The 25614-nt window shown below is 47.2% G+C and overlaps 1 protein-coding gene across 2 annotated transcripts in view; it reads right to left on the bottom strand.

Annotated features, from left to right (window-relative positions):
* Window positions 1-25614, bottom strand: part of GALNT18 (polypeptide N-acetylgalactosaminyltransferase 18) — a 358416-nt gene that overhangs the window by 64791 nt on the left and 268011 nt on the right. For both annotated transcript variants that reach the window (XM_061440790.1, XM_061440791.1), the window contains exon 7: window positions 8608-8793. In XM_061440790.1, the coding sequence (XP_061296774.1) occupies window positions 8608-8793 (186 nt within the window). The remainder of the gene's footprint in view (window positions 1-8607; window positions 8794-25614) is intronic.

Genomic DNA, 25614 nt, shown 5'->3' with positions numbered 1-25614 from the left:
TGACCCTTATTATTAGAAAACAATACATGTATCTTCCCTTTTTGCCAAATAGTTAATGTAGAGGGTTGAACAGTGTCCACCCAGAACCTCTGAAGGGGACCTTGTTTGGGAAAAGGGTGTTTGTGGATATAATTAATTAGAGGTGTTGAGATGATTCTGGATTTAGGATGATCTTAAATCTATGAGAGAAAGGAGAGGAAACACGGAGACAGAAGCATAGAATGAAAAGACACATCTACAAGCCAAGGAACCCCGAGAGCCCCCCATAAGCTGGAAAAGGCCAGGAAGGATCCTCCCCCAGGGCCTTTGGAGGGAGCACGGCCCTGGCAGTCCCTTGAGTGTGGGCTTCTGACCTCCAAAACTACCAGAGAACACATTTCTGTTGTTTTAAGCCACCCAGTTTGTGATCATTTGTTCCGGCAGTCCTGGGACACTAATATACTTAACCACAAAAAAAGCTGTCCAGTGTTCCTGCCTGCGTGTGCAGCCACACACAGAATTCCTTGTAGCCAAACCTCAAGAATGGTTGTTGCCTAAAAACCACGGTGAGTCATCCTTGGCACTCAGCCTGTCTTCAGGCAAGAGGAAGCAGGGGCGAGTCTAGAGTTTCCGAATCCTGTGTAAGGAAATGTGGATGCTTTGCTGCAGACTGACTTTCTGTTTGCTGATAAGCAAACCAACTTTCAATTAAAGTAGAGGAAGCATGAGTGGAAGGCTCCTCTGATCTTCCGAAAGCTTGGGACGGCACGTGGTAAGGGAGTGGCTGAGACCAGGGAAGAACTCCGCATAGAGGGCAGCAAGGGACGATGACTGCCCAACAAGGGCATGCTGAAGCTCCGGTGAGAATGCAGAAGGTGCAGCTGATGACACTGACAAGAATTTACACTTCTCTAATGCATCTATGTCTGCTTTATTGACTATGCCAAAACTTTTGACTGTGTGGATCACAATAAACTGTGGAAAATTCTGAAAGAGATGGGAATATCAGACCACCTGACCTGCCTCTTGAGAAATTTGTATGCAGGTCGGGAAGCAACAGTTAGAACTGGACATGGAACAACAGACTGGTTCCAAACAGGAGAAGGAGTTCATCAGGGCTGTATATTGTCACCCTGTTTAACTTATATGCAGAGTACATAATGAGAAACGCTGGGCTGGAAGAAACACAAACTGGAATCAAGATTGCCAGGAGAAATATCAATAACCTCAGATATGCAGATGATACCACCCTTATGGCAGAAAGTGAAGAGGAACTCAAAAGCCTCTTGATGAAAGTGAAAGTGGAGAGTGAAAAAGTTGGCTTAAAGCTCAACATTCAGAAAACGAAGATCATGGCATCCGGTCCCATCGCTTCATGGGAAATAGATGGGGAAACCGTGGAAACAGTGTCAGACTTTATTTTTGGGGGCTCCAAAATCACTGCAGATGGTGACTGCAGCCATGAAATTAAAAGACGCTTACTCCTTGGAAGGAAAGTTATGGCCAACCTAGACGGCGTATTCAAAAGCAGAGACATTACTTTGCCAACAAAGGTTCGTCTAGTCAAGGCTATGGTTTTTCCTGTGGTCATGTATGGATGTGAGAGTTGGACTGTGAAGAAGGCTGAGCACCGAAGAATTGATGCTTTTGAACTGTGGTGTTGGAGAAGACTCTTGAGAGTCCCTTGGACTGCAAGGAGATCCAACCAGTCCATTCTGAAGGAGATCAGCCCTGGGATTTCTTTGGAAGGAATGATGCTCAAGCTGAAACTCCAGTACTTTGGCCACCTCATGCGAAGAGTTGACTCATTGGAAAAGACTCTGATGCTGGGAGGGATTGGGGGCAGGAGGAGAAGGGGACGACAGAGGATGAGATAGCTGGATGGCATCACTGAATCGATGGACGTGCATCTGGGTGAACTCTGGGAGTTGGTGATGCACAGGGAGGCCTGGCGTGCTGCAATTCATGGGGTCGCAAATTGTTGGACACGACTGAGTGACTGATCTGATCTGAATGCTTTCTATTGGCCAAGCACTGATCAAAGTCCTTCCACATATTAACTTATTTAATTCTCCAAGCAGCCAACTAGGCAGGGTTGAAGGGTTCCAGCTCTGCCTTCGTAGACAGAAGCTTAAGTAAATTGGGAGCAGATGTGCCTGGGACTGAGCAGAAGGTATTGCGATGCTGCCACATCAAGGACAGCTGGGGAAAGTCCTGGGGAAAACACAGAGGGATGCAGAACCCATAATTCCTTCCTTTGGTTTCTTTTTCAACTCATCTTTACTGAGTGCCTAGACTGTGTCAGGCACTGTCCTAAGCATCATGAACACCAACAGGAAGAAGTCACATTCTGTCTGAAAGGAGACTTTGAAAGATCCAGACAAGTAAACAGACTCTGCACAGAGTGTGAAGCATGGAGGGAAGCAGAGTGTTGAGGGGCAACAGAAAAGAGGCCCTTAGTCCATCCCATGGTGTGGGACTGCCAGGATGATGCGGAAGGGGAGGACAGCAGTCAAAGAAGGCTTCCTGGAGTAGGTGATGCTATGGGTGAGCTGGGAAAGATGAGCAGGTAAACGAGGTTGCCCAAATCTGGCTTTCCCAAACCAGCACCTAGAGAGCTTTTCATAGGTTCTGGCACCACTACACACCTCCTCATCAAAATCTCTGAGGATGAGACACAGAATCAACATTTTTAAAAGGTTTCCAAGTGACTCTGATGCAATTGGTCAGTATATCTGTTTTTGGGAGTCCTTGATCAGGAGAATGGGATCACACACATGGCCAGCAGATTCATCTGTTAATAAATGTTAGTGAGGTTTTACTGAGCCCTGACCATGCACCTCACCTTGGGCTAGATCTGGTGACACATATAAGAATATCACAATCTGTCCTCAGGGAACCCATGGTCCAGAGCAGTGATTCGCAGCCCTGGATGAACATTAAAATCCCCAAAGAGCTTTCAAAAAAAAAAAAAAAATCCCTAGTTCCCTTCCAAACCAATTAAATCATAATCTCTGGGGTGGAGCCCAAATGATTTTAAAGTTCAGCCAGATTTAAGAGCCATTGATCTAATGAGAAAAAGATTTTTCAGACAACAGAACATTCTCTTGCAGGGTAATGATGCAATGACAGAGACACGCAGGAGAAAAGGGCATTCTTCCCAGATGGGACTGGCTTCTAGAGAAGATGTCAGCAGAGCTGAGTCTAAAAAGATGGAGGAGAAGTGGTAAGGGTGGAGGCTGGGGAAGAAGTTTTGAGAGGAATTGCAAGCAGAGAGGACAAAATGGGCCACCACAGAGAGATAAGAAACAGCCTGACATGGGCAGCACTCAGGGAAGTGCCCCTAGTCCATGCCATGTGCAGAGCCTCCAAACTCAGGGTGGTGGGTGGTGGGACTGGGGAGGTAGTTGGAGGAGACAGTGTAGATCCATGTCCAGTGCTGTTCTCTATGCCTGATCCTGTGCACATGGAGAGTCGTTTAAAGATTTCAAGTAGGACAGTGACATGGTCATTGTGAGTTTAAAAAGATGACTTTGGGTAGTGGGAAGGATAGATTTAAGGGGTAAGACTTGAGTCAGGGAAACCAGCCAGAGGCTCTTGCAGAGGAACAGGCATGGCCTGAACTCAGAAGCGAGAGGAATGGAAAGGTGGGCTCGATGATGGGCTGGGAATGGAAGATGATTAAAGAATCATGCTCAGGAATAAGCTCACAAGTCTAGGCAGATGGGGGCATCATGCATTTAGATAGAGGATAAGAACAGAAGCAGATTTGGGGAAGAAAGATATACTCAGTTTTGGTCAGATTCAGACTGAAGTGCCTGTGGGAACACCCAGGGGAAGATGTGCAGGTAAAGTCTGAAGCTAAAGGCAGGAGTCAGGCTAAGGTCCTTTCTATGTAGGCAGTGCAGAACCCAAGAGTCACTGGGATTTCCCTGCAGAAGTATATCACTAGAGCAGACGCCCAAGGATGGATCCCTGGGGAGCACTTAAACATTCCCTGGAAGTAAGAGTTGCCTACAAGGAGTTAGGAGCAGTCAGAGAGATGAGGACGGTCTAGGGTGTGGAATCATGGAGCCAAGGGAGTGAAGAGTTTCAAGGAAAAGGTGGGATCCTGTAAGTTGAAGACTTTAAAATATTCATTAAATTAAGCAGGTGATAACTCTGATAACCCATGATAACTCTGTCAAAAGCAGCTTCAGTATTGATATGTGACTTCAGAAGTGAATGGGAGGTGCAGAGTGGCTCTTTCCACCAGCCTGAGAGAGGCAGAAAGGGGAGTTTGGACATAGTAGTGAACAGGGGGTCCAGAGGAAACACACTGACCTCTTCCTTCTCCTCCTAAAGGCTTTATCCTGGACATTTCCACCTCTCATTTGTCCTTGTCTTACCACCCCCTCCAGCCCCCACCCACTTGACTTGGTCTGAATTCCTCTAGGAGTCACCAGCAGACACTGAGTTTCATCATTTTCCAATTACTTTTACTCAAAGTACACTCAATTCTCTACCACTCTTCGTATTTGCTGTTTGTTTCAACATCTGTCAGCTGCAATGGCGGGGGGTGTGGTGGAGAAGGCTACAAAGTTTGCAGCTTTATGGTGCAGAGAGAAGGGGGACAAGGACATGCACAGGACCCCAGTCCTTCACAGAACCCGGGGAATCACACTGCTTTGCTGGTGAGCTCCTGGTGAATTTCCAAGTGTGCTCAACATTTTGCTCTCAGAGGACTCCCACAGCAGGGCTCAGCATCTTGCCCAGAGTGCTGTGATCCAACGCCCACAGCCACAGATGGGTCCAGAATGCACCACCGTTTCCCTAGAAACACTCCCACTGTCAGAGCTGCGTTCGGGGCTGGTTCACCAAGGTTGGACTCCCGCTGGTACTGCTGGGGTTCCTCATTCTTTCTCCCGACTGCTGAAGTCTCGCTGATTGTACAAAGGTGCAGCCAACCCAAGACCCCTCCCCATGGTGGTGGTCCTTAGGGGGCTGCTTGAAAGATCCCGCCCAGCCTACTTTCTCAATCCCTCAGCCTGAGTGAAATATTAGCTTGGTGGAGACATCAGGAAACAAGGCCTTTACATGGAAACTTTAAGCAAAGATCAACCATTTTCCTGTCCAGAAGAGAGAGCAGAGGCTTTCCAAAGGACTCTCGAGGAGAAGCCACGGCCTTGGGAGCAAAGCAGGAGGTCATGCAGTCAACAGCTCCATGTCACATAAAATGCAACCTAAGCAATGACATTCAGGCAGACTGCCTGGCAGGCAGGTGGGGATCCCATGTCTGGCATCTGTTCGGTTCGCCTAACCCAGCTGTCCAAGGTCATTTCCATATGACACACAGCAAGGCTGAACAAAGCTACCAGAGATACACTGCTTCCTCTCTTGCACTTTTTTAAAAAAATTATTTTTTAATTGAAGGATAATTGGTTTACAGAATTTTGTTGTTTTCTGTCAAACCTGAACATGAATCAGCCATAAGTACACATATGTCCCCTCCCTCTTGAACCTCCCTCCCATCTCCCTCCCCATCATACCCCTCTAGGTTGATACAGAGCCCCTGTTTGAGTTCCCTGAGACATACAGCAAATTCCCTCTGGCTTTCTATTTTACATATGGTAATGTAAGTTTTGCAGCCATGAAATTAAAAGACACTTACTCCTTGGAAGGAAAGTTATGACCAACCTAGACAGCATATTAAAAAGCAGAGACATTACTTTGCCAACAAAGGTCTGTCTAGTCAAGGCTATGGTTTTTCCAGTTGTCATGTAGGGATGTGAGAGTTGGACTGTGAAGAAAGCTGAGTGCCGAAGAATTGATGCTTTTGAACTGTGGTGTTGGAGAAGACTCTTGAGAGTCCCTTGTTCTGCAAGGAGATCCAACCAGTCCATCCTAAAGGAGATCAGTCCTGGGTGTTCATTGGAAGGACTAATGCTGAAGCTGAAACTCCAATACTTTGGCCACCTCATGTGAAGAGCTGACTCATCAGAAAAGACCCTGACGCTGGAAGGGATTGGGGTCAGGAGGAGAAGGGGACGACAGAGGATGAGATGGCTGGATGGCATCACCGACTCTATGGACTTGAGTTTGAGTAGACTCCGGGAGTTGGTAATGGACAGGGAGGCCTGGTGTGCTGTGATTCATGGGGTCACAAAGAGTCGGACACGACTGAGCGACTGAACTGAACTGAACTGAATGTAAGTTTCCATGTTACTCTTTCTATCCATTTCACCCTCTCCTCTCCTCTCCCCATGTCCATAAGTCTGTTCTCCATGTCTCTTTCTCCATTGCTGCTCTGCAAATAAACTCTTCAGTACCATCTTTCTAGATTCCATATATACATGTTAGTATACAATATTTATCTTTCTCTGACTTACTTCACTCTGTATAATAGGCTCTAGGTTCATCCACCTCATTAGAATGGACTCAAATACATTCCTTTTTATGGCTGAGTAATATTCCATTGTTTATATGTTCCACAATTTATTTATCCACTCATCTGTCGATGGACATCTAGGTTGCTTCCTGTTCTGTGCTAAGTCACTTTAGTAGTGTCTGACTCTTTGCGACCCCATGGACTGTAGCCCTCCAGGCTTCTCTGTCCATGGGATTTTCCAGGTAAGAATACTGGAGTGGGTTGCCATTTCCTCCTCCAGGGGATCTTCCTGACCAGGGACCCATGTCTCTTTGTATCTCCTGCTTTGGCAGGTGGGTTCTTTACCACTATCACCACCTGGGAAGTCCCACATGTTCTAGCTACTGTAAATAGTCTGCTGCACTTCTTAAATACGGGTGACTGGAAGGCCCTTGAGAAACTTGTGTGCAGGTCAGGAAGCAACAGTTAGAACTGGACGTGGAACAACAGACTGGTTCCAAATAGGAAAAGGAGTACATCAAGGCTGTATATTGTCACCCTGCTTATTTAACTTCTATGCAGAGTACATCATGAGAAACGCTGGACTGGAAGAAGCACAAGCTGGAATCAAGATTACCGGGAGAAATATCAATAATCTCAGATATGCAGATGACACCACCCTTATGGCAGAAAGTGAAGAGGAACTCAAAAGCCTCTTGATGAAAGTGAAAGAGGAGAGTGAAAAAGTTGGCTTAAAGCTCAACATTCAGAAAACGAAGATCATGGCATCTGGTCCCATCACCTCATGGCAAATAGATGGGGAAACAGTGGTCACAATTTCAGACTTTATTTTTTTGGGCTCCAAAGTCACTGTGGATGGTGATTGCAGCCATGAAATTAAAAGAAGCTTACTCCTTGGAAGGAAAGTTATGACCAACCTAGATAGCATATTCAAAAGCAGAGACATTATTTGCCAACAAAGGTCTGTCTAGTCAAGGCTATGGTTTTTCCTGTGGTCATGTGTGGATGTGAGAGTTGGACTGTGAAGAAGGCTGAGCACCGAAGAATTGATGCTTTTGAACTGTGGTGTTGGAGAAGACTCTTGAGAGTCCCTTGGACTGCAAGGAGATCCAACCAGTCCATTCTGAAGGAGATCAGCCCTGGGATTTCTTTGGAGGGAATGATGCTAAAGCTGAAACTCCAGTCCTTTGGCCACCTCATGTGAAGAGTTGACTCATTGGAAAAGACTCTGATGCTGGGAGGGATTGGGGGCAGGAGGAGAAGGGGATGACAGAGGATGAGATGGCTGGATGGCATCGCTGACTCGATGGACATGAGTCTCAGTGAACTCCGGGAGTTGGTGATGGACAGGGAGGCCTGGCGTGCTGCGATTCATGGGGTCGCAAAGAGTCGGACACAACTGAGCAACTGAACTGAACTGAACTGAGAGGACTAGAGGGCTTCACCGGTGGCTCAGTGGTAAAGCCTCTACCTGCCAATGAGAAGATGTGGGTTTGATCCCTGGGTCAGGAAAATACCCTAGAGAAGGAAATGGTAACTTACTCTGGTATTCTTGCCTGGGAAATCCCATGGACAGAGAAGCCTGGTGGTCTACAGTCCAAGGAGTCACAGAGAGTTGGACACAGCTTAGTGTTTAAACAATAAGAGGGCTAGAGGACAGTAGCAGACAATGATGAGGTTCTCTGAAGGTAACAAGCAGCCTCAAAAATGCCCAGAACGGGTCCCTTCTCCTGAGGGTCCCTGTGGGAGTGCCCCACCCACATGGTTCAAGAAATCCCAAAGGTATAAGGACGTTGCTTATTGGTTTGGTCAAAGTTTCGACGGAGAAGCTTGCATTCAGTCTACAGGGATATTAAGGTGCATTTGGTGAATTTTGGTAATTTCTGGGATATTTGTAGTCTGGGACCATGAAATATCCATTGCCAGAGAAGCTGAGGACCTGAGAGCATGTTGGAAACTTGGAGCCACCTGGTTCAACTTTCTCAGATGGTATGAGGACATTGTGGTCTGGAGGGAAAGGAGCCCACGTTCAAGGAGGAGGTGACCAGAGATGGGGCGGGTAAGACACACCTTAGCACGCCATAGCACCCTACAGTCAGGCCCTTTTCTGCATTATACAGTATCTTAGGACTGAGAGTTTACTCAGCATGGCAAACAAGACTCTGGCTGTCTCCTGGGAAGAAGAGTTTAGTTGTACATTTGCTTTGTTTGTTTGCTCCCCATCAACCCTCAAGAAAGCCATCCCCACAGTGGCTTCCTACCTCTTGGGGTATGTTCCATGCCATGTACACATGGCTTTTAAATTCGTCCATCCAGACTTCAGCCACCCTGAGGGCGTTCCTGCGGACATGGGCCGTGAGGTCCTCGGTGTAGGGCTTGTGGGCTCGCTCGATGTGGGCAATCCGCGAGCAGGGCAGGACCTCCACGCTCCCACCACACTGCCATACCTGCGGAAGACATAGAGCCACTCATCAGTGCCCAGACTTGACTCTGAGCCTTGAACCCAGACCACGGGTGACAATGAACAGGACCTTGGACCCATCCAGCTCTCCTCACCTTACTCTCCTGCCTGCAAAGGGAGCGCACCGTACCGTAATTCTACTCCTAGAACTGGAAGGTTATTGAGTCATTCATTCGTGTCTTGTTTCCGTTTGCTGTGGTTACCAGCAAAGAGTTAATGCACCCTTCCTCTCCAGTCTTTCCACCTTCCTTCCCCCAAGGAAGACACTAGACATTTCATGACCAGTGATCTGAGTTCTCCTTGCCCCAAGTTAACAAAATCCTTGGTAATTTTCTCTGCAGCAGTGCTTGACATGGAGGGACCAGCAGAACCTCCAGGAGAGATGTCACGTTACAACAAGACTGCACAAGAATGAGCAGTCTCCACAGGGAGAGCCAGCGCCCTCCTCCTGCTCCATCCTTCCTGGGCCCTGAGTTCTGATGCAACCCAAGGAAGGGGGAGGTTAAAAGGAAGGAATGATATGAAACTTCTCCTGATTTTGGTGAGTAGGAGCTTCAACTGGCGGAGAAGGCAATGGCAACCCACTCCAGTACTCTTGCCTAGAAAATCCCATGGATGGAGGAGGAGCCTGGTGGGCTGCCATCTATGGGGTCACACAGAGTCGGACACGACTGAAGTGACTTAGCAGCAGCAGCTTCAACTGGATGCAATTCAGTTTTGAAAAATAAAGAAAACTGACCTTGCAACCTGAGTGTTGAGGGACAGTGTCTTGGAGCCCTTGCCACAATCATCCCAGCCACTCTGGATGTCTAGCGTTCTGGAACATGCATGTCCTTTTGTGCCTTTAGGCCTTTTCTCACCCTATTTGCAATTTGGGGATGCCCGCCCTACTCTTCTCCAGCTGAAAAAAATTATCATCTCTCAAGATCTCAGCCACACTGTTGTGGGGTCTTTGCTCAGTTCTTGGGGCACAGCCGATGACTCCCTCCTCTGGCCCTCAAAGCTCTTGACACCACAACTTACCTGCTACTCTGTTCCTAGAGGGCAGAGTATCTCATTCATTTCTCTAGCACTGAACACAGCCTGGTACATATAGGTACATAAATAAATAAATATTTAAATGATTGGTGTATATAACCAGACAATCGATCAATAAATGATTAATGCTTAATAAAGTGGGATGGACCTGAAATACCTGATCAGAACTGATGAGTAAGACTTTGGAGAAAAGCAATCAAGATCTCCTGGTGGACAGCAGTGGTTGTTTGTCAGGTATTGTCAGTTGAACAATTTGGCAGATGATATTCACGCCTGTAACGTGCACCCATCAGCACCCACAGGTCTTCCTCTAAGGCTAGGTCAGTTTCAGGTTTAGCTTAATTTCCCCCTGTGTTGCTTAGGAAGAGACTGCCTTCTCTTCCACCAGGCTTTTTCACACCAACTGGTCCCTGTAGGTTGCTAGAGTTGGAAAGCAAGGGACTGACTGACCACTTTCTGAGCTTCTCTTGCATTTAGTATACCATTTAGGGTCGATGGGCTTCCCTTGTGGCTCAGCTGGTAAAGAATCCACCTGCAATGACCTGGACTTGATCCCTGGGTTGGGAAGATTCCCTGGAGAAGGGAAAGGCTACCCACTCCAGTATTCGGGCCTGGAGAGTTCCATGGACTGTATAGTCCATGGTGTTGCAAAGAATCGGACACCACTGGGCAACATTCACTTTCACTTTAGGGCCAATGGAAAGGAAACAAGCATCTCCACTGAGCATCCCCTGTGTGCCAGCACTGGACTGTGTAGCATGGCGGTTATGAGCAAAGGGTTTGAACTCAGACTACTTGGATTGAAATCCGGGCTCTGGTTCATACTAGCTGTGTGACCGTGAGTTATTCACTTGATCTCAGTGTGTCTCAGTTTCCTCATCTCCAATGGGGATCCTAATATTCCCATCTCATGAGGCTGCTGAGAAGATTAAAGGGCTAATATACAAAGTGCTTAGAAAGATGCCTAGCACATAATTAGCACTTGCTCAGCCTCAGCTACTATTGTACAAATGATGTACGGCGGAATCTTCAGAATAAGATACTGTGAGGTAGTGGTTATTGCGCATGCGTGCGTGCTAGATCGATTCAGTCATGTCTGACTCTTTGCAACTCTATGGACTGTAGCCTGCCTGGCTCCTCTGTCCATGGGATTCTCCAAGCAAGAATACTGGAGTGGATTGTCTAGGGGATCTTCCCCACCCAGGGACCAAACCTGTGTCTTACGTCTACTGCACTGGCAGGAGGGTTCTTTGCCACTAGCGCCACCTAGTGGTAGCGCCGCTGGAAGCCCAATGGTTATTGTCTCCAATGCCAAATGCGGAAACTGAGACCAAGGCTGTCCCTTGCCCAAGACCACACAGCTGTTACGGAAAACAGAAGGATGTATCTGAACTTGACTAAAGCTCAAGGAAGAGCTAGTGCTTCCCCTAGGGTGACCAAGATTTGAAGGAGGTTCCCACACCCAGGGGTGTTTCTGCGGATCAGAAGAGGGAGCCATGGGAGGCCCCAGGCTGTGCATCTTTGTGTCTATGACCTCCGCATTCTGGGACTGTGCTGATTTCCAATTCACAGGTTGCTCAGATTTTTCAAGAAAAGCCTTGTAAATACCGTGAATATGTTACTGACAACACAGAGTCAGGGTAATTATTCTTTGTGCAACCAGAATGGAGGCTACTAATTGACATATTTCAGCAACACAGAACATGATTTGTAACAAAGCTGTTTTATTCCAAGACCAGTTTCTCAAAGAGTTGGTCACCATTTCACCTCAGAGTGGACACATGTGCTATGGTTCTAATCAGAAGGGTGGCTGCAGCACCTCCCACTGTGCCTTTGGCTGCTCAGTGAAAGCAGCAGGGTGGACTCTGCTGAGCTCTTGAAGCCACACCCCTGTCCCCATCCTGCAGCCACGCCCTCATCCAGACCACTGCCGTGTCCCATCTGGACACGGCAACAGCCTTCGAACAACTGCCTTTTTTCCTCTCTTCCTCCAGTCTCGTCTCCACCTAGCAGCCAGAATGATTTTATTTTAAATTGGAGAATAATTGTTTCACAGTGTTGTATTGGTTTCTGTCCTGTAACAATGTGGATCGGCCATAAGTATACATATGTCCCTTCCCTCTGGATCCTTCCTCCCAACCCCCACCCCTCCTTACCCCTCTAGGTTGTCCTAGAGAACTGGGTTGAACTCCCTGTGTTACATGCTGCTTCCCACAAACTATCTATTTTACATATGGTAGTGTATATGTTTCAAAGCTACGCTCTCAATTCGTCCCACCCTCTCCTTCCCCCACTGGCCACAAGTCTGTTCTCTACATCTGTGTCTCTATTCCTACCCTGCAAACAGGTTCATCAATACCATTTTTCTGGATTCCAAATATATACATTAATATACAACATTTGTTTTGAAGGTGCACCCTGGATCGTGTCCTGTAGGCACCGCACCCTTCCCAGTACAGCCTCTGAAGCTCCTGGGGCCTGGCCCCTGCCTGTCCCTCCAGCCTCATGCTTGCTCCCTGACACAGTCCACGCTGGAGCCACGCTGACATTCCTCTGTTTCCTCCAGCACACCCGGGTTCCTCTCACCTATGGACTTCTGCACATGCCATTACATAGCCCCCCAACCCCACTTCATGTAACATTCTCAGGGTGTCACTTCAGCGTCACAGTTCTGTATCCCCTTCAACTAGGTTAACCTCTAAGATAGGAAAGCCCTATCTTTCCCGATCATGACAGTCTTGTATTTGCTTCTTTGACTATCTCCTTCCCTCTTTCAAAATGTTCTCCAAGCTCTTCACCTGATTCTTCTTTAGACAGGTACTAAATGGTGCCTAGAACAGATCATGGGTTTCCAGCAGAGGTGGGGTGGCTGGGCCGGGTCGGAGTAGCACGTAGTGTTTAAAAGCACAGCTTTGAAGCCAGAGAGAATTGGATTCAAGTGTTTTTCTCTGCCACTTGCTGCTGTCACCTTTGGCAGGATATCTCCTCCCAAGCCTCAATTTCACCCCAGAGAAGAAGGGGATGGAGTGCAGATATGTATTTACCCTGAGCCTGCCTCCATGTGAGCTCTGCATGCATGGTAGTTGAGGCGGGGGCAGGATATCTGGGTCTATTCTGGTCCTATCATGTCCTGGCTGAGTGGCAACTCTGGGGTGCTTCACCTCAGGTCTCGGAAACGTGCAAAGCAGTGACTGCTGCCCTGGGCTGTGGGCTCTGGAAGCCCCTGTCGTAATGCAGGGAATATTGCTAAGCCCTTAGTCTGCACTTGGTATTTTTAGGTATTTTATAATAACCATTATGGTTGCTATTGACTTCTGTACAGCCATATTCAGGAGACAAGTGATTGCAGAGGAGTTACGTATCTGGTGAAGCCCAACAGACAACAGACGTGTTACCCTCAAGAGTGCCTGACCCAGCAGGGAGAGGCTCCTCTCCAGGGACTGGGGGCACCTGTTCACCTAGAATACCTCAGCCCTCTTCTCTTCTGTGAAAAGAAACTCATCTATGGAGACCATCTGCCTTGTGTATTGCCTTTGGGTTCCTGGAAACTTCTGGTTGGAGCAGAAGAGTGTATTTTGCATGTTTGCCCCTCCATTTCTGGACCCTGCACAATGACCCTGAAATAAACAAGAGAAAGCCTGAGCTCCATGATCCTCACATGAGGAGTGACTCCACTGACCCATGGCTTGACCCAGAGAGAACCTCAGAGGTCTGCCCCACAGCTGATCTCAGAGACCCTCTCACGGATTGCAGACAAAGGATAGGGAAGAAAACCACTGGCATTTGGGTTTCATGAAAGATGATGCCCTGAAGCATCCATGGAGGCTTGGGAGGAACAGGGGATGAGGAAGTAAAAGGGTGCCAGGCCTGGGACACCGGTCATAGCTGGCATGTTGTGGCATGTTTTGGGAGGTGATAGACAGGAGGCATTGTGCTAGAGAAGTAGGGCCACTGGAGGGAGGACAAAGGGGCAAGATGATGGCTCAGTCTCGCAAGTTCTAGGGGGTAGAGATGCCAGGAGGAGGAAGGGCAAAGGTTGGGTATCAGAGCGGTGACTGAGGAACAAAGCCCAAGGGTCACGAATCAAGAAGGCAGATGAGGTCGCTGGGCATAGGAAGCGGCTACCAAGGTAGAACCGAACGTTTGCCTTGTGTGCTTGTCACACTTCGTTATAAGAAGTGAGGTGTATGCTAGTCTTATGGGCAACCAGGGATGCCCGGTGGAATGGAGTCCGAGGCTGGACCTCGTGGCCTCCGGATGGGTACTGGGCATGTTTCTTGACCACACCAAGTTCTTTCCTCTCTCTGTGCCTTTGTACCCACTATTGCACCTTTCTGGAAAAACTCCCTCACTTGTTACCCAGTTCAAATATCACCTTCTTTCACCCACCCAGTCGAAATTAGATCCCTGGGAGTACTTTTGCACTCCACTCTTTTTTCTTAATGATGCTTATTCATAATACTTCTATTTATGCATTTATTCTTTCAATGTCTGCCCTCTGCCTCCATAAAGGATAAGCTCCAGGAAGACAAGGAGCATGTTGTATATGCCAGCGCCGAGCACTTAGTACATGTTCAATAACTGTGATTTGAATGAGTGGTTCCAGCAATCCCAGAGCCCTGGGCTTGCACTAACCATACAGAGAGGCGGTTTAACTCGCTCAGCTGGCTCCTCTAATAAAGGCCATAAACATAAAATGTGCCAGATTTTACTGAACACAATGACTTCCTTCAAACCCAAGTGGTTTTTCAGCAAAGCTCTGACATTTAAGTGCAGGCTGCTGCAATGGAGGAGAGTTACTTTGGCTGCAGAGCTTAAATTACCATCGTAAAACCTGGGAAGTTATCAAATGAGTCTGGGAGATCGCAGGCGGTTTTGTCTTACAGAGTCATGAACTCAGTGTAGGGAAAGCCCCTGACCTTGCCAGTGCTCACAGATGCCCACGGAGGAGCTGCCAGGCTGCCCCCAGATGTGACCGTGACTGAGAACCTGAACTGTTGTAAATAGAAGCGTGAGTCCTGCTCACCACCAGCTCTTCCCAGGAAGCCCTAATTTTGTGATTGTTTCAGAAAAACTTGGTGCATCCACCTGGGAACTGCAAGAAAGCACGCAGGTCTTGGGGGCTGGTGGAGAAAGTGTGGATCCTGCCTCTGTCACACGTTAGCCTTCAACTAGGACTTGTCCTTGGATGTCAGGTGCCTTCTTATTGGGGCAACTGGCAGGTTTAAAAGAGATCATGAATGAAAAGCTCCCACTAGCAAAGATAGCCATCTAGTAGGTTCATAGGAGGAGAAGGCAATGGCACCCCACTCCAGTACTCTTGCCTGGAAAATCCCATGGATGGAGGAGCCTGGTGGGCTGCAGTCCATGGGGTCACGAAGAGTCAGACATGACTGAGCGACTTTACTTTCACTTTTCACTTTCATGCATTGGAGAAGGAAATGGCAACCCCCTCCAGTGTTCTTGCCTGGAGAATCCCAGGGATGGGGGAGCCTGGTGGGCTGCCGTCTATGGGGTCACACAGAGTTGGACACGACTGAAGTGACTTAACAGCAGCAGTAGCAGGTTCGTAGGAAAGATCGGATTCCTTTCTCTTCCTGGGACTGGGAGCTGCCTGGGGTCAGGGTCAGAAGACCGAATTTATGTCCTATGTTTGCCAGTTACATAAACAGACCCGTTTCCGTCCCAAGCCCCTGTTTTTCCTAGCTACCAAATGGAGGAGGTGGACTCAGGGACATCTTAGATCACTTCTTCCTTTTGCATTCTGTGCTTCTAAGTTTTCTTGCCAATACCTCAAGTGCTGCCCAGTATGTGAGACACAACTGGTAGAGTTGTGAATTGGGAGCTGGAAAGTAGGGAGACACTGGAAGCAAGACTCCAGGATACAGTGTGACCATTCCTCCTATTTACAGACTGGTGATCACTCTGTAAACTTTGGTAGGAATCACAGGTAACATCCCCATATTGAAGCCATTCACTTATTAATGTCCTTCTGAGGCACTGGGTTAAGAAGGATTCTAAGGGACTTCCCTGGTGGTCCAGTGGTTAAGAATCTGCCTTGCACTGCAGGGGTGCAATCCCTGATTGGGGAGTTCGGGGAATCAGTTGCTCCACATACCACAGAACAACTGAGTCCACACACAGCAACCACGGGGCCTGCTCGTTCCAGAGCCCACATGTCACAGCTAGAGACTGTGTGATGCAATAAAGACCCTGCATGCAGCCAAGACCCGACGCAGCCAAATATATATATATATTTAAAAGGATTCCGAGCCTCTGTCTGGGCTCAATGGAAAAGCATACTACCATTTATTAGTAATATCTACCATAAGTATGGAGAAGGCAATGGCACCCCACTCCAGCACTCTTGCCTGGAAACTCCCGTGGACGGAGGAGCCTGGTAGGCTGCAGTCCATGGGGTCACTAAGAGTTGGACACGACTGAGCGACTTCACTTTCACTTTTCATTTTCATGCATTGGAGAAGGAAATGGCAAGCCACTCCAATGTTCTTGCCCGGAGAATCCCAGGGACAGGGGAGCCTGGTGGGCTGCCGTCTGTGGGGTCGCACAGAGTCGGACATGACTAAAGCAACTTAGCAGCAGCAGCAACCATAAGTAAGGGATTGAGGGTGGTGGCACCTTAGTCTTGTACTTCATAATCATGTTTCACAGGATAAGATCCCAAATCCTGTCCAGCTTTTATCTCCTTATGGCTTTTAATGAGCTATTCTCTCTTGGCAAAATGTTCCCACTGTTCCCTTAGTCCAGAAACCCTTCTTCCTACTCTCCGTCCATCCAAAACCAGCCTGGCCCTGTTCCTCCTAACTCCTGGAACACATGATTTGCTCCACTCATGTGGTCCTTATTTCTTGGCTCATGTTGTTAATTACCTTTTTATGTGTAGCTGTCTTGCCTAACTTGGCTGTGAAATGCTGAGACAAGAGCTGAAAGCCAAACCAGGCAGGCTAGGGGAACAAGACGAGGAGGATGGAGGCTGAGGCCTGAGAATGGCTGGCAGGAGACCAGACACGTGTTTGCAGAGTGATTGTAGGGTCAGAAAGGCAGGCAAACAAAGACACTGACAAGGGCTGGGTATTCTTAAGACATTCTTCAATTTTCACCTTAGACATGGCAGGCGTTTTACTCTATTCACGGCCCTGCATGGGATTGAGAAGGAAAGAGAGGTCAAACCTGGGCAAAGCTAAGACAAAAGCCAGTGGTGGTCAGCCTCTTCCCCCTGTCACATTTATATTTATTTGCCTGGCTAATTCCAAAATGGCTGTCTGGGGAGGCCTCACAAATAGCTGTGAAAAGAAGAGAAGCGAAAAGCAAAGGAGAAAAGGAAAGATATAAGCATCTGAATGCAGAGTTCCAAAGAATAGCAAGAAGAGATAAGAAAGCCTTCCTCAGCAATCAATGCAAAGAAATAGAGGAAAACAACAGAATGGGAAAGACTAGAGACCTCTTCAAGAAAATCAGAGATACCAAGGGAACATTTCATGCAAAGATGGGCTCGACAAAGGACAGAAATGGTATGGACCTAACAGAAGCAGAAGATATTAAAAAGAGGTGGCAAGAATACACAGAAGAACTATACAAAAAAGATCTTCACGACCCAGATAATCACGATGGTGTGATCACTGACCTAGAGCCAGACATCCTGGAATGTGAAGTCAAGTGGGCCTTAGAAAGCATCACTATGAACAAAGCTAGTGGAGGTGATGGAATTCCAGTTGAGCTATTCCAAATCCTGAAAGATGATGCTGTGAAAGTGCTGCACTCAATATGCCAGCAAATTTGGAAAACTCAGCAGTGGCCACAGGACTGGAAAAGGTCTGTTTTCATTTCAATCCCAAAGAAAGGCAATGCCAAAGAATGCTCAGACTACCGCATAATTGCACTCATCTCACACGCTAGTAAAGTAATGTTCAAAATTCTCTAAGCCAGGCTTCAGCAATACGTGAACCATGAACTTCCAGATGTTCAAGCTGGTTTTAGAAAAGGCAGAGGAACCAGAGATCAAATTGCCAACATCTGCTGGATCATGGAAAAAGCAAGAGAGTTCCAGAAAAACATCTATTTCTGCTTTATTGACTATGCCAAAGCCTTTGACTGTGTGGATCACAATAAACTGTGGAAAATTGTGAAAGAGATGGGAATACCAGACCACCTGACCTGCCTCTTGAGAAACCTATATGCAGGTCAGGAAGTAACAGAACTGGACATGGAACAACAGACTGGTTCCAAATAGGAAAAGGAGTACATCAAGGCTGTATATTGTCACCCTGCTTATTTAACTTTTATGCAGAGTACATCATGAGAAACACTGGGCTGGAAGAAACACAAGCTGGAATCAAGATTGTCAGGAGAAATATCAATAACCTCAGATATGCAGATGACACCACCCTTATGGCAGAAAGTGAAGAGGAACTCAAAAACCTCTTGATGAAAGTGAAAGAGGAGGGTGAAAAAGTTGGCTTAAAGCTCAACATTCAGAAAACGAAGATCATGGCATCTGGTCCCATCACCTCATGGCAAATAGATGGGGAAACAGTGGAAACAGTGTCAGACTTTATTTTTGGGGGCTCCAAAATCACTGCAGATGGTGACTGCAGCCATGAAATTAAAAGATGCTTACTCCTTGGAAGGAAAGTTATGGCCAACCTAGATAGCATATTCAAAAGCAGAGACATTACTTTGCCAACAAAGGTCTGTCTAGCCAAGGCTATGGTTTTTCCAGTGGTCAGGTATGGATGTGGGAGTTGGACTGTGAAGAAAGCTGAGCGCTGAAGAATTGATGCTTTTGAACTGTGGTGTTGAAGAAGACTCTTGAGAGTCCCTTGGACTGCAAGGAGATCCAACCAGTCCATTCTGAAGGAGATCAGCCCTCGGTATTCTTTGGAAGGAATGATACTAAAGCTGAAACTTCAGTACTTTGGCCACCTCATGTGAAAAGTTGACTCATTGGAACAGACTCTGATGGTAGGAAGGATTGGGGGCAGGAGGAGAAGGGGACGACAGAGGATGAGATGGCTGGATGGCATCACTGACTCGATGGACATGAGTCTGAGTGAACTCCGGGAGTTGGTGATGGACAGGGAGGCCTGGCGTGCTGCGATTCATGGGGTCGCAAAGAGTCGGACACGACTGAGTGACTGAACTGAACTGAATTCCTACCTACTTGCCTAGCTGCCCTACGTTTATTAAATGCCTCTGCTCTGCATTCCCATGTTCCCTGTACTTCCTCTAACTCTGTGTGTGTGTGTGTGTGTACACAATGCATGTGTACATCTAAAGACATAACACAAGGGACAACTGCCTATGTACCATCAGCATAAGAAAGAGTGCACTGGCAGCAACATCTTTGTGTGTTCCTCCCTACCCCCAAGGTAAGCCCCCATCCTGAATCTTGTTAATAATGTCCTTGCCATCAAGCTCAACTACCTTAGTTTTACCTGGTTTTGAAGGCTACATAAATGGAAGCATATCGTCTGCATTCGGCCACTTGCTTCTTGCCTCATTTATTTTCATCACTATCATGTTCCATTGTATAAATATACAGGCATTTATTTACGCATGCTCCTGGTGGTCCCCGGTCTGGTTATTTCCTGGATTATGAATAGTGCTCCTTGGAACGTATACATGTCTCTTGGCACCCAAGGGAGGGCACCTCTCCGTGTATCTACACCACGGTGCGACTTCTGAGGCACAGGTTATGATGCACATTCAGCTCTCCTAAGGAGAGTCAACCTCTTCCACAGTGAGAGTCCTGTGCTCCACCAGCAGCACAGGTGAGCACTCACGCTGCTTCACAATCTTGCCAACATTTGGCATTGTCCAGAGATGGGTGTGAAACTCACTGTCACTGTGGTTTTAATTTGCAGTTCCCTGAGCACCAGTGAGATGGAGCCTGAAGCACTGGCCTGCGAGAGAAGGGCCTTATAGCTGAAACAGGGCCTGGCGCATGACAGGTGCTTGATAGACTGCATGGACAAAGGCCTGAGGGCTGGGCCTTAGTTCTGAGTCACCCCCTGTGTGCTTTCCTTGGTGCCTCCCAGGTTTCCAAGGGCAGATATTTCATTATTTTCAAGTGTAAGGAAACATTTTTATAGTCCGGCAGTGCTTATTCTTCCATCAGAAAAACACTCCCTGGGGATCCAGTTTCCCAAGCCCTGTTTTTACAATAAAACACTGCCAAAGAGTCTTTTGGACAGAATTGCTACTCGGAATTAAAAAAAAAAAAAAATGATGCTTTTTCTTGGACGGTGTCCCTGAAGGGGTCTGATGTGGGGTCAGCCCTAAGAAGCGCTTGAAGCAGTTCCCCTGTTTGAAAGGGATTTTTCATAACTATCAGAAGGCAGCAGGAGGATTCATCTGGCAGGAATCCAGGAAGAGACCAGCTGGGCTGGAATGTCTGGAAGCTTTTTACGAAGAAAAAGTAAAAAGGCTGTTTTGCAGGGTATTGAGATTTGCTGAAATAGCTGTTTACCTATTGGAAACCCAGGGCCCGCCACGGTGCCAAGTTCAGCAAACCAGCCCATCATAGACAGGGGCTCCAGCTTTTCCTTGGACCCTAGTTCTCTGACTATAAAGACTGGGACCATGAGAGTTCATTTCCTTATAGGAAATTCCAGGAGGATCACTTTATAAACATGCAGTCATTGAGATTATAGGATATATTTCAATGGTTCTAACCAAGGAGAATTTATTTATGGTTACCTCAAACTTCTTATCAGCCAACAGCCCTGATTACTTATTGTTCAAACATAATGGGCTTGATTGGACTCAAGACAAATGGAAAAAAAGGAAGAAGACACGCCTGACTCTATCCAGGGTTGGGGAAGTGAAGCCAGGGGAAGCGGGTCTCCACGGATGTGGCTGAAGCCTGCTGCTCACGAAACCTGTGTGCTCCTCTGCATCTCCCAGCCTTCCTTGAGTCAGGAGGGATCGTGGGAGCCAATGAAACGAGGGGAAATTACAGCTGTCACTTTCAAGCCCAGATATTTAAGTGTCCAGTGAGGGAACCCATGAACACTTCTGCCTCTTTTTCCCCCAGTCCACTGGATGTTTTCGTCGAAATGACCTTGAAGTTCAAAGATGGGGAAGACACAAAAAAAGCACCCTCAGCCCTCAGTTAGCACTTGAAGGGGAGCCACCAGGAGCGCCTCGCACCCTTTAGGGGGCGAGTGAGTGAGAAATAAACTTGTCCTGGGTTCAGCCTTTGGGGCCTGGGGGCTGCTGTTGCAGACTGTGATCATTTCCTTGCTTCATACAAGCTGCAAGCGTGTGAGGGGCAAGGTGACCAGAGAGGCCTGGGCCCTGCAGCATGGATAACCAGGGGTTCAATCTATTAAGTGAGACTTTGCCACAGAAGGTCCAGGCGTGGGGAGAGATTTCCAAGTCCAGATAATGAGTCCATTCAGAGCAGGTTCCCACCAGGGGCTGAAGCTACAAAGAGGGGATTTAATTCTCAGTAGGGAGAAAGGGAACTGTCGGGGGAAGGTAGGCATTAGGACTCCTACAAAACAGGCTATAGAGAGAGTCTGGTTCAAGTTCAGGACCAGAGAAGCTGTGAGAAAACCAAAGGAGAACCCAGCAGGCTGGAAAAGGGAAAGCCAGGGGCCTGGAGACCACGCGTGGCTCAGTGTTCCTCTGATAGCCACAGGCAGCAGCCCCATGATGGCTCCATGGAGCCTAGAGTGAGCCATGGGAAGTGGGGCTGCAGCCACACCTCCAGCCCTGGGCAGGTGACACAGTCTAGGCAGGGCTGCCCCTCTGTGTGAAGCTGAGAAAGCTGGGGAGGCTGGCTAGTTCCAGCCCAGGCGTTTCTATAGACCCAACACTACAGAAGCATTCCAGCTCTGAGACCGAAGTGTCAGCCACGTTCCAAATCAGGGTCCCATTGACACGTGTGCTGTCTACTCTAATCACGTCTTTTTGTTTTGAACTAAGATCTCTGGCCCCATTACCATCACCAATGCTATGTCAGAGAATAATAATGAGCTTGAATGTCACAGGGACTCAGGGAATAATTTTCTGAAATCCAAATAAAACCCTTCCCATCCCTAGTGTGAGAGTCATTTTTATCAGGTTCGGAGAAGGCAATGGCACCCCACTCCAGTACTCTTGCCTGGAAAATCCCATGGATGGAGGAGCCTGGAAGGCTGCAGTCCATGGGGTCGCTGAAGGTGAGACACAACTGAGCGACTTCACTTTCACTTTTCACTTTCATGCATTGGAGAAGGAAATGGCAACCCACTCTAGTGTTCTTGCCTGGAGAATCCCAGGGACGGGGGAGCCTGGTGGGCTGCTGTCTATGGGGTCACAGAGTCGGACACGACTGAAGTGACTTAGCAATAGCAACAGCCCCTCCATTTACTCAGGAGTGCTCAGAGCCCTCTCTGGTGGGTTAAGCCCCCCGAATTGCTGTGAGCGCCTTCTCCTTGCGGATGTATTCAGAAAAGCTCGCTCTATCCAGCTGCTATTCAAAGCTGATCCCTGGACTATGTTTAATTTATACTTCGCTATATGAAGATGAGCCACTTACTACTCATTTAAAGTGTTTCCTTTTTTATGTCTTTAATCAGTGGCTCTTTCCTCTCTCAGAAGTTTAATCTAATCAGAAACAACCTCCCACCAACACATATGAATGGCTCTTTAGCATGTTCCAGCAAAATTCAAATTGAAAGTCCATACTAGATGAACTCCAAAACACTGGCCCAAAGAATAAGCCAGGAGGAGAAGTCAGGAGGTCCTTTATGAAATGCAGGGCAATCAGAATCACTGGAGGAAAGCATAACACACTCTGTCACCTCCCAGCACAGTGGGGGCCAGGTGACAGGGAACCCATGTGTCACCGGGACAGCATAGGTGGCGAAGTTTGGCAGACCCTGGGTGCAGACATTAGAGGAAGCTGTGTGTCTGGCTCATGCATCACACCCACCTTTGGCTCAGAGGGATGCTTGAGGTTAACATTTAGATGATAAAAGTGAATATGAGATGCTGAACACTTTCTCACTCAGAAATATTTGTTCTAAAGAGTTTTACTCCACTGGAATTCAGATTAAGAAAGCAGTGTGCTGGGTCTTCACTTAAAGAAATTTGCCCTTCTCATACACATCAAAATGACTTGTCAGCTTGAGTTTCATCTCTGATAGGTACCTACAGCAAACTCACATTAAAAATGGGATTTGTGGGTTTCTCTGGTGGTCCATTGGTTGGAATCCACCTTGCAATGTGGGGGACCCCAGTTTGATCCCTGGTCCCACATGCCATGGAGCAGATCCCACATGTCTCAGAGCAAGCTTCGTGTACCACAACTACTGAGCCTGCGTGCCTAGAGCCAGTGTTCCACAAGAAGGGGAGCCATCGCCATGAGAAGCCCACACACCACACCTAGAGAGTAGCCTCTGCTGACTTCAACTAGAGGACGCCTGCACAGCAATGAAGACCTAGCACAGACAATAAATAAATAAATTAAAACTTTTTAAAAAGGGATTTACGAAATAGATCAGCATTGCAGGAGCTGCAGGGGCCCTAACCAATTACCTTCCCTTTCCCATCTGAGGCTCAAGGTCGCATGATACTTTAGGAGCCGAGTAGGAAATGTTGCCAAGGCCTCTGCCTCTTGGGAGATAGGAGGTCACCGTGGTCAGAGCACAGAGGTTAAACAGTCTTGATGTCAAATCCTGGGCTTCTCAGGTGGTACTAATTGCAAAGAACCTGCCTGCCAGTGCAGGAGACATAAGAGATGCTGGTTCGATCCCTGCGTCAGGAAGATCTCCTGGAGAAGGAACTGGCAACCCACTCCACGCATGCATGATGTCAAATCCTACATTTTCCATTTGCTGGATTGCTGACTTTAGAGAATTTATTTCACTTTCTAACATACAGTTTTATTGTTTGTGAAATGGAGACAAAAATGACACACTGCAAAAATAACTGTGAGCGTCAAATGAGTGAATACACATAGAGGGTTATTTCAACACCTAGCCCAAGTTTAGAGCCCATTAAGTATGTGGTATAACTATTATCTCTGTAAAATTTTGTTGATGGTAAGATTTGCTACCGCTGTAGTGAGAGATTTTTAGGGCAGGAGGACACACTACATTCCATTGAGCTCAAGATTTGTATGTCCGTCTGCCTACACATCACCTCCACTTGTGCATCTCTCAGACATGGCACGTTTACCTTGTCCAAAACCAAGCTCTTGATTTCCTTCCCTGCCTCCCTGGGTGTCCCTTCATTTTCCCCTCATCGACCTAATAGCCCATGCCTGAAACCTACATAAATAATTATGTAACTCATCTATAACTATGTCCCCTTCCTTTCCTTAACATTCAATAATATGTCAGTAAATGCAGTCAGTTCTACCTCCTAAATATAGCTTAACTTTAATCATACCTCTCAATCTGCTCAGACAACATTCTGGGCCGAGCTGCCATTATCTTTGTGTGGACAACTCTATCAATAGCCTTCTAACAAGTTGGGTTTTTTGTGTGTGTGTGGCTGCAACTCTTGTTGCCCTCCACTCCAACTTCCAAAATTATAAATCAATCATGTCCCTTCTACCCTTTAATTCAACTTAACCATTATTTGTGGAGTACTTCCTTCCTTTGGGCTGGGGGCTTTAGTGTGAGATGAGAATTTTGTCTGAAAAAAACCATTCAAAGTCCATGACCTTCGGGAACTTATATTCTTACATTTTTTGTTGTGTCCCTCAGTTCAGTTTAGTCGCTCAGTAGTGTCTGACTCTGCAACCCCATGGACTGCAGCATACCAGGTTTCCCTGTCCATCTCCAACTCTCAGAGCTTGCTCAAACTCATGTCCATCGAGTTGGTGAAGCCATCCAACCATCTCATCCTCTGTCATCCCCTTCTCCTTCTGCCTTCAACCTTTCCCAGCATCAGGGTCTTTCCCAATGAGTCAGTTTGCACTAGGTGGCCAAAGTGTTGGCACTTCAGCTTCAGCATCAGTCCTTCCAATGAATATTCAGGACTGATTTCCTTTAGGATGGACTGGTTGGATCTCCTTGCAGTCCAAGGAACTCTCAAGAGTCTTCTTCAATACCACAGTTCAAAAGCATCAATTCTTTGTCGCTCAGCTTTCTTTATAGTCCAACTGTTTCATCCATACATGACTACTGGAAAAACCATAGCTTCGACTAGATGGACCTTTGTCAGCAAAGTAATGTCTCTTCTTTTCAATATTCTTTTTAGGTTGGTCATAGCTTTTCTTCCAAGGAGCAAGTGGTCAAGGCTGCAGTCACCATCTGCAGTGATTTTGTAGTCCAAGAAAACAAAGTCTGTCACTGTGTCCATTGTTTCCCCATCTATTTGCCATGAAGTGATGGGACCAGGCACCATGATCTTAGTTTTTTGAATGTTGAGTTTTAAGCCAGCTTTTTCACTCTCCTCTTTCACTTTCATCAAGAGGCTTTTTAGTTCCTCTTCGCTTTCTGCCATAAGGGTGCATATCTGAGGTTACTGATATTTCTCCCCACAATCTTGATTTCAGTTTGTGCTTCATCCAGCCCAGTATTTCATATGATGTACTCTGCATGTAAGTTAAATAAGCAGGGTGACAATATATGGGCTTGATGTACTCCTTTCCCAATTTGGAACCAGTCATCTGTTTCATGTCCAGTTTTATTGCTCCTTGAGCTGCATATAGATTTCTCAGGAGGCAGGTAAGCAGGCAAAATTTAAGTCCAAATTTTGCAATAAGGAGTTCATGATCTGAGCCACAGTCAGCTCCCAGTCTTGTTTT

The sequence above is a fragment of the Bos javanicus genome, chromosome 15, assembly GCF_032452875.1.
Source record: "Bos javanicus breed banteng chromosome 15, ARS-OSU_banteng_1.0, whole genome shotgun sequence".
NCBI classification, from domain to species: domain Eukaryota; kingdom Metazoa; phylum Chordata; class Mammalia; order Artiodactyla; family Bovidae; genus Bos; species Bos javanicus.
The sequence above is the reverse complement of the archived record's forward strand: the minus strand, read 5'-3'. Positions and strand labels throughout refer to the sequence as shown.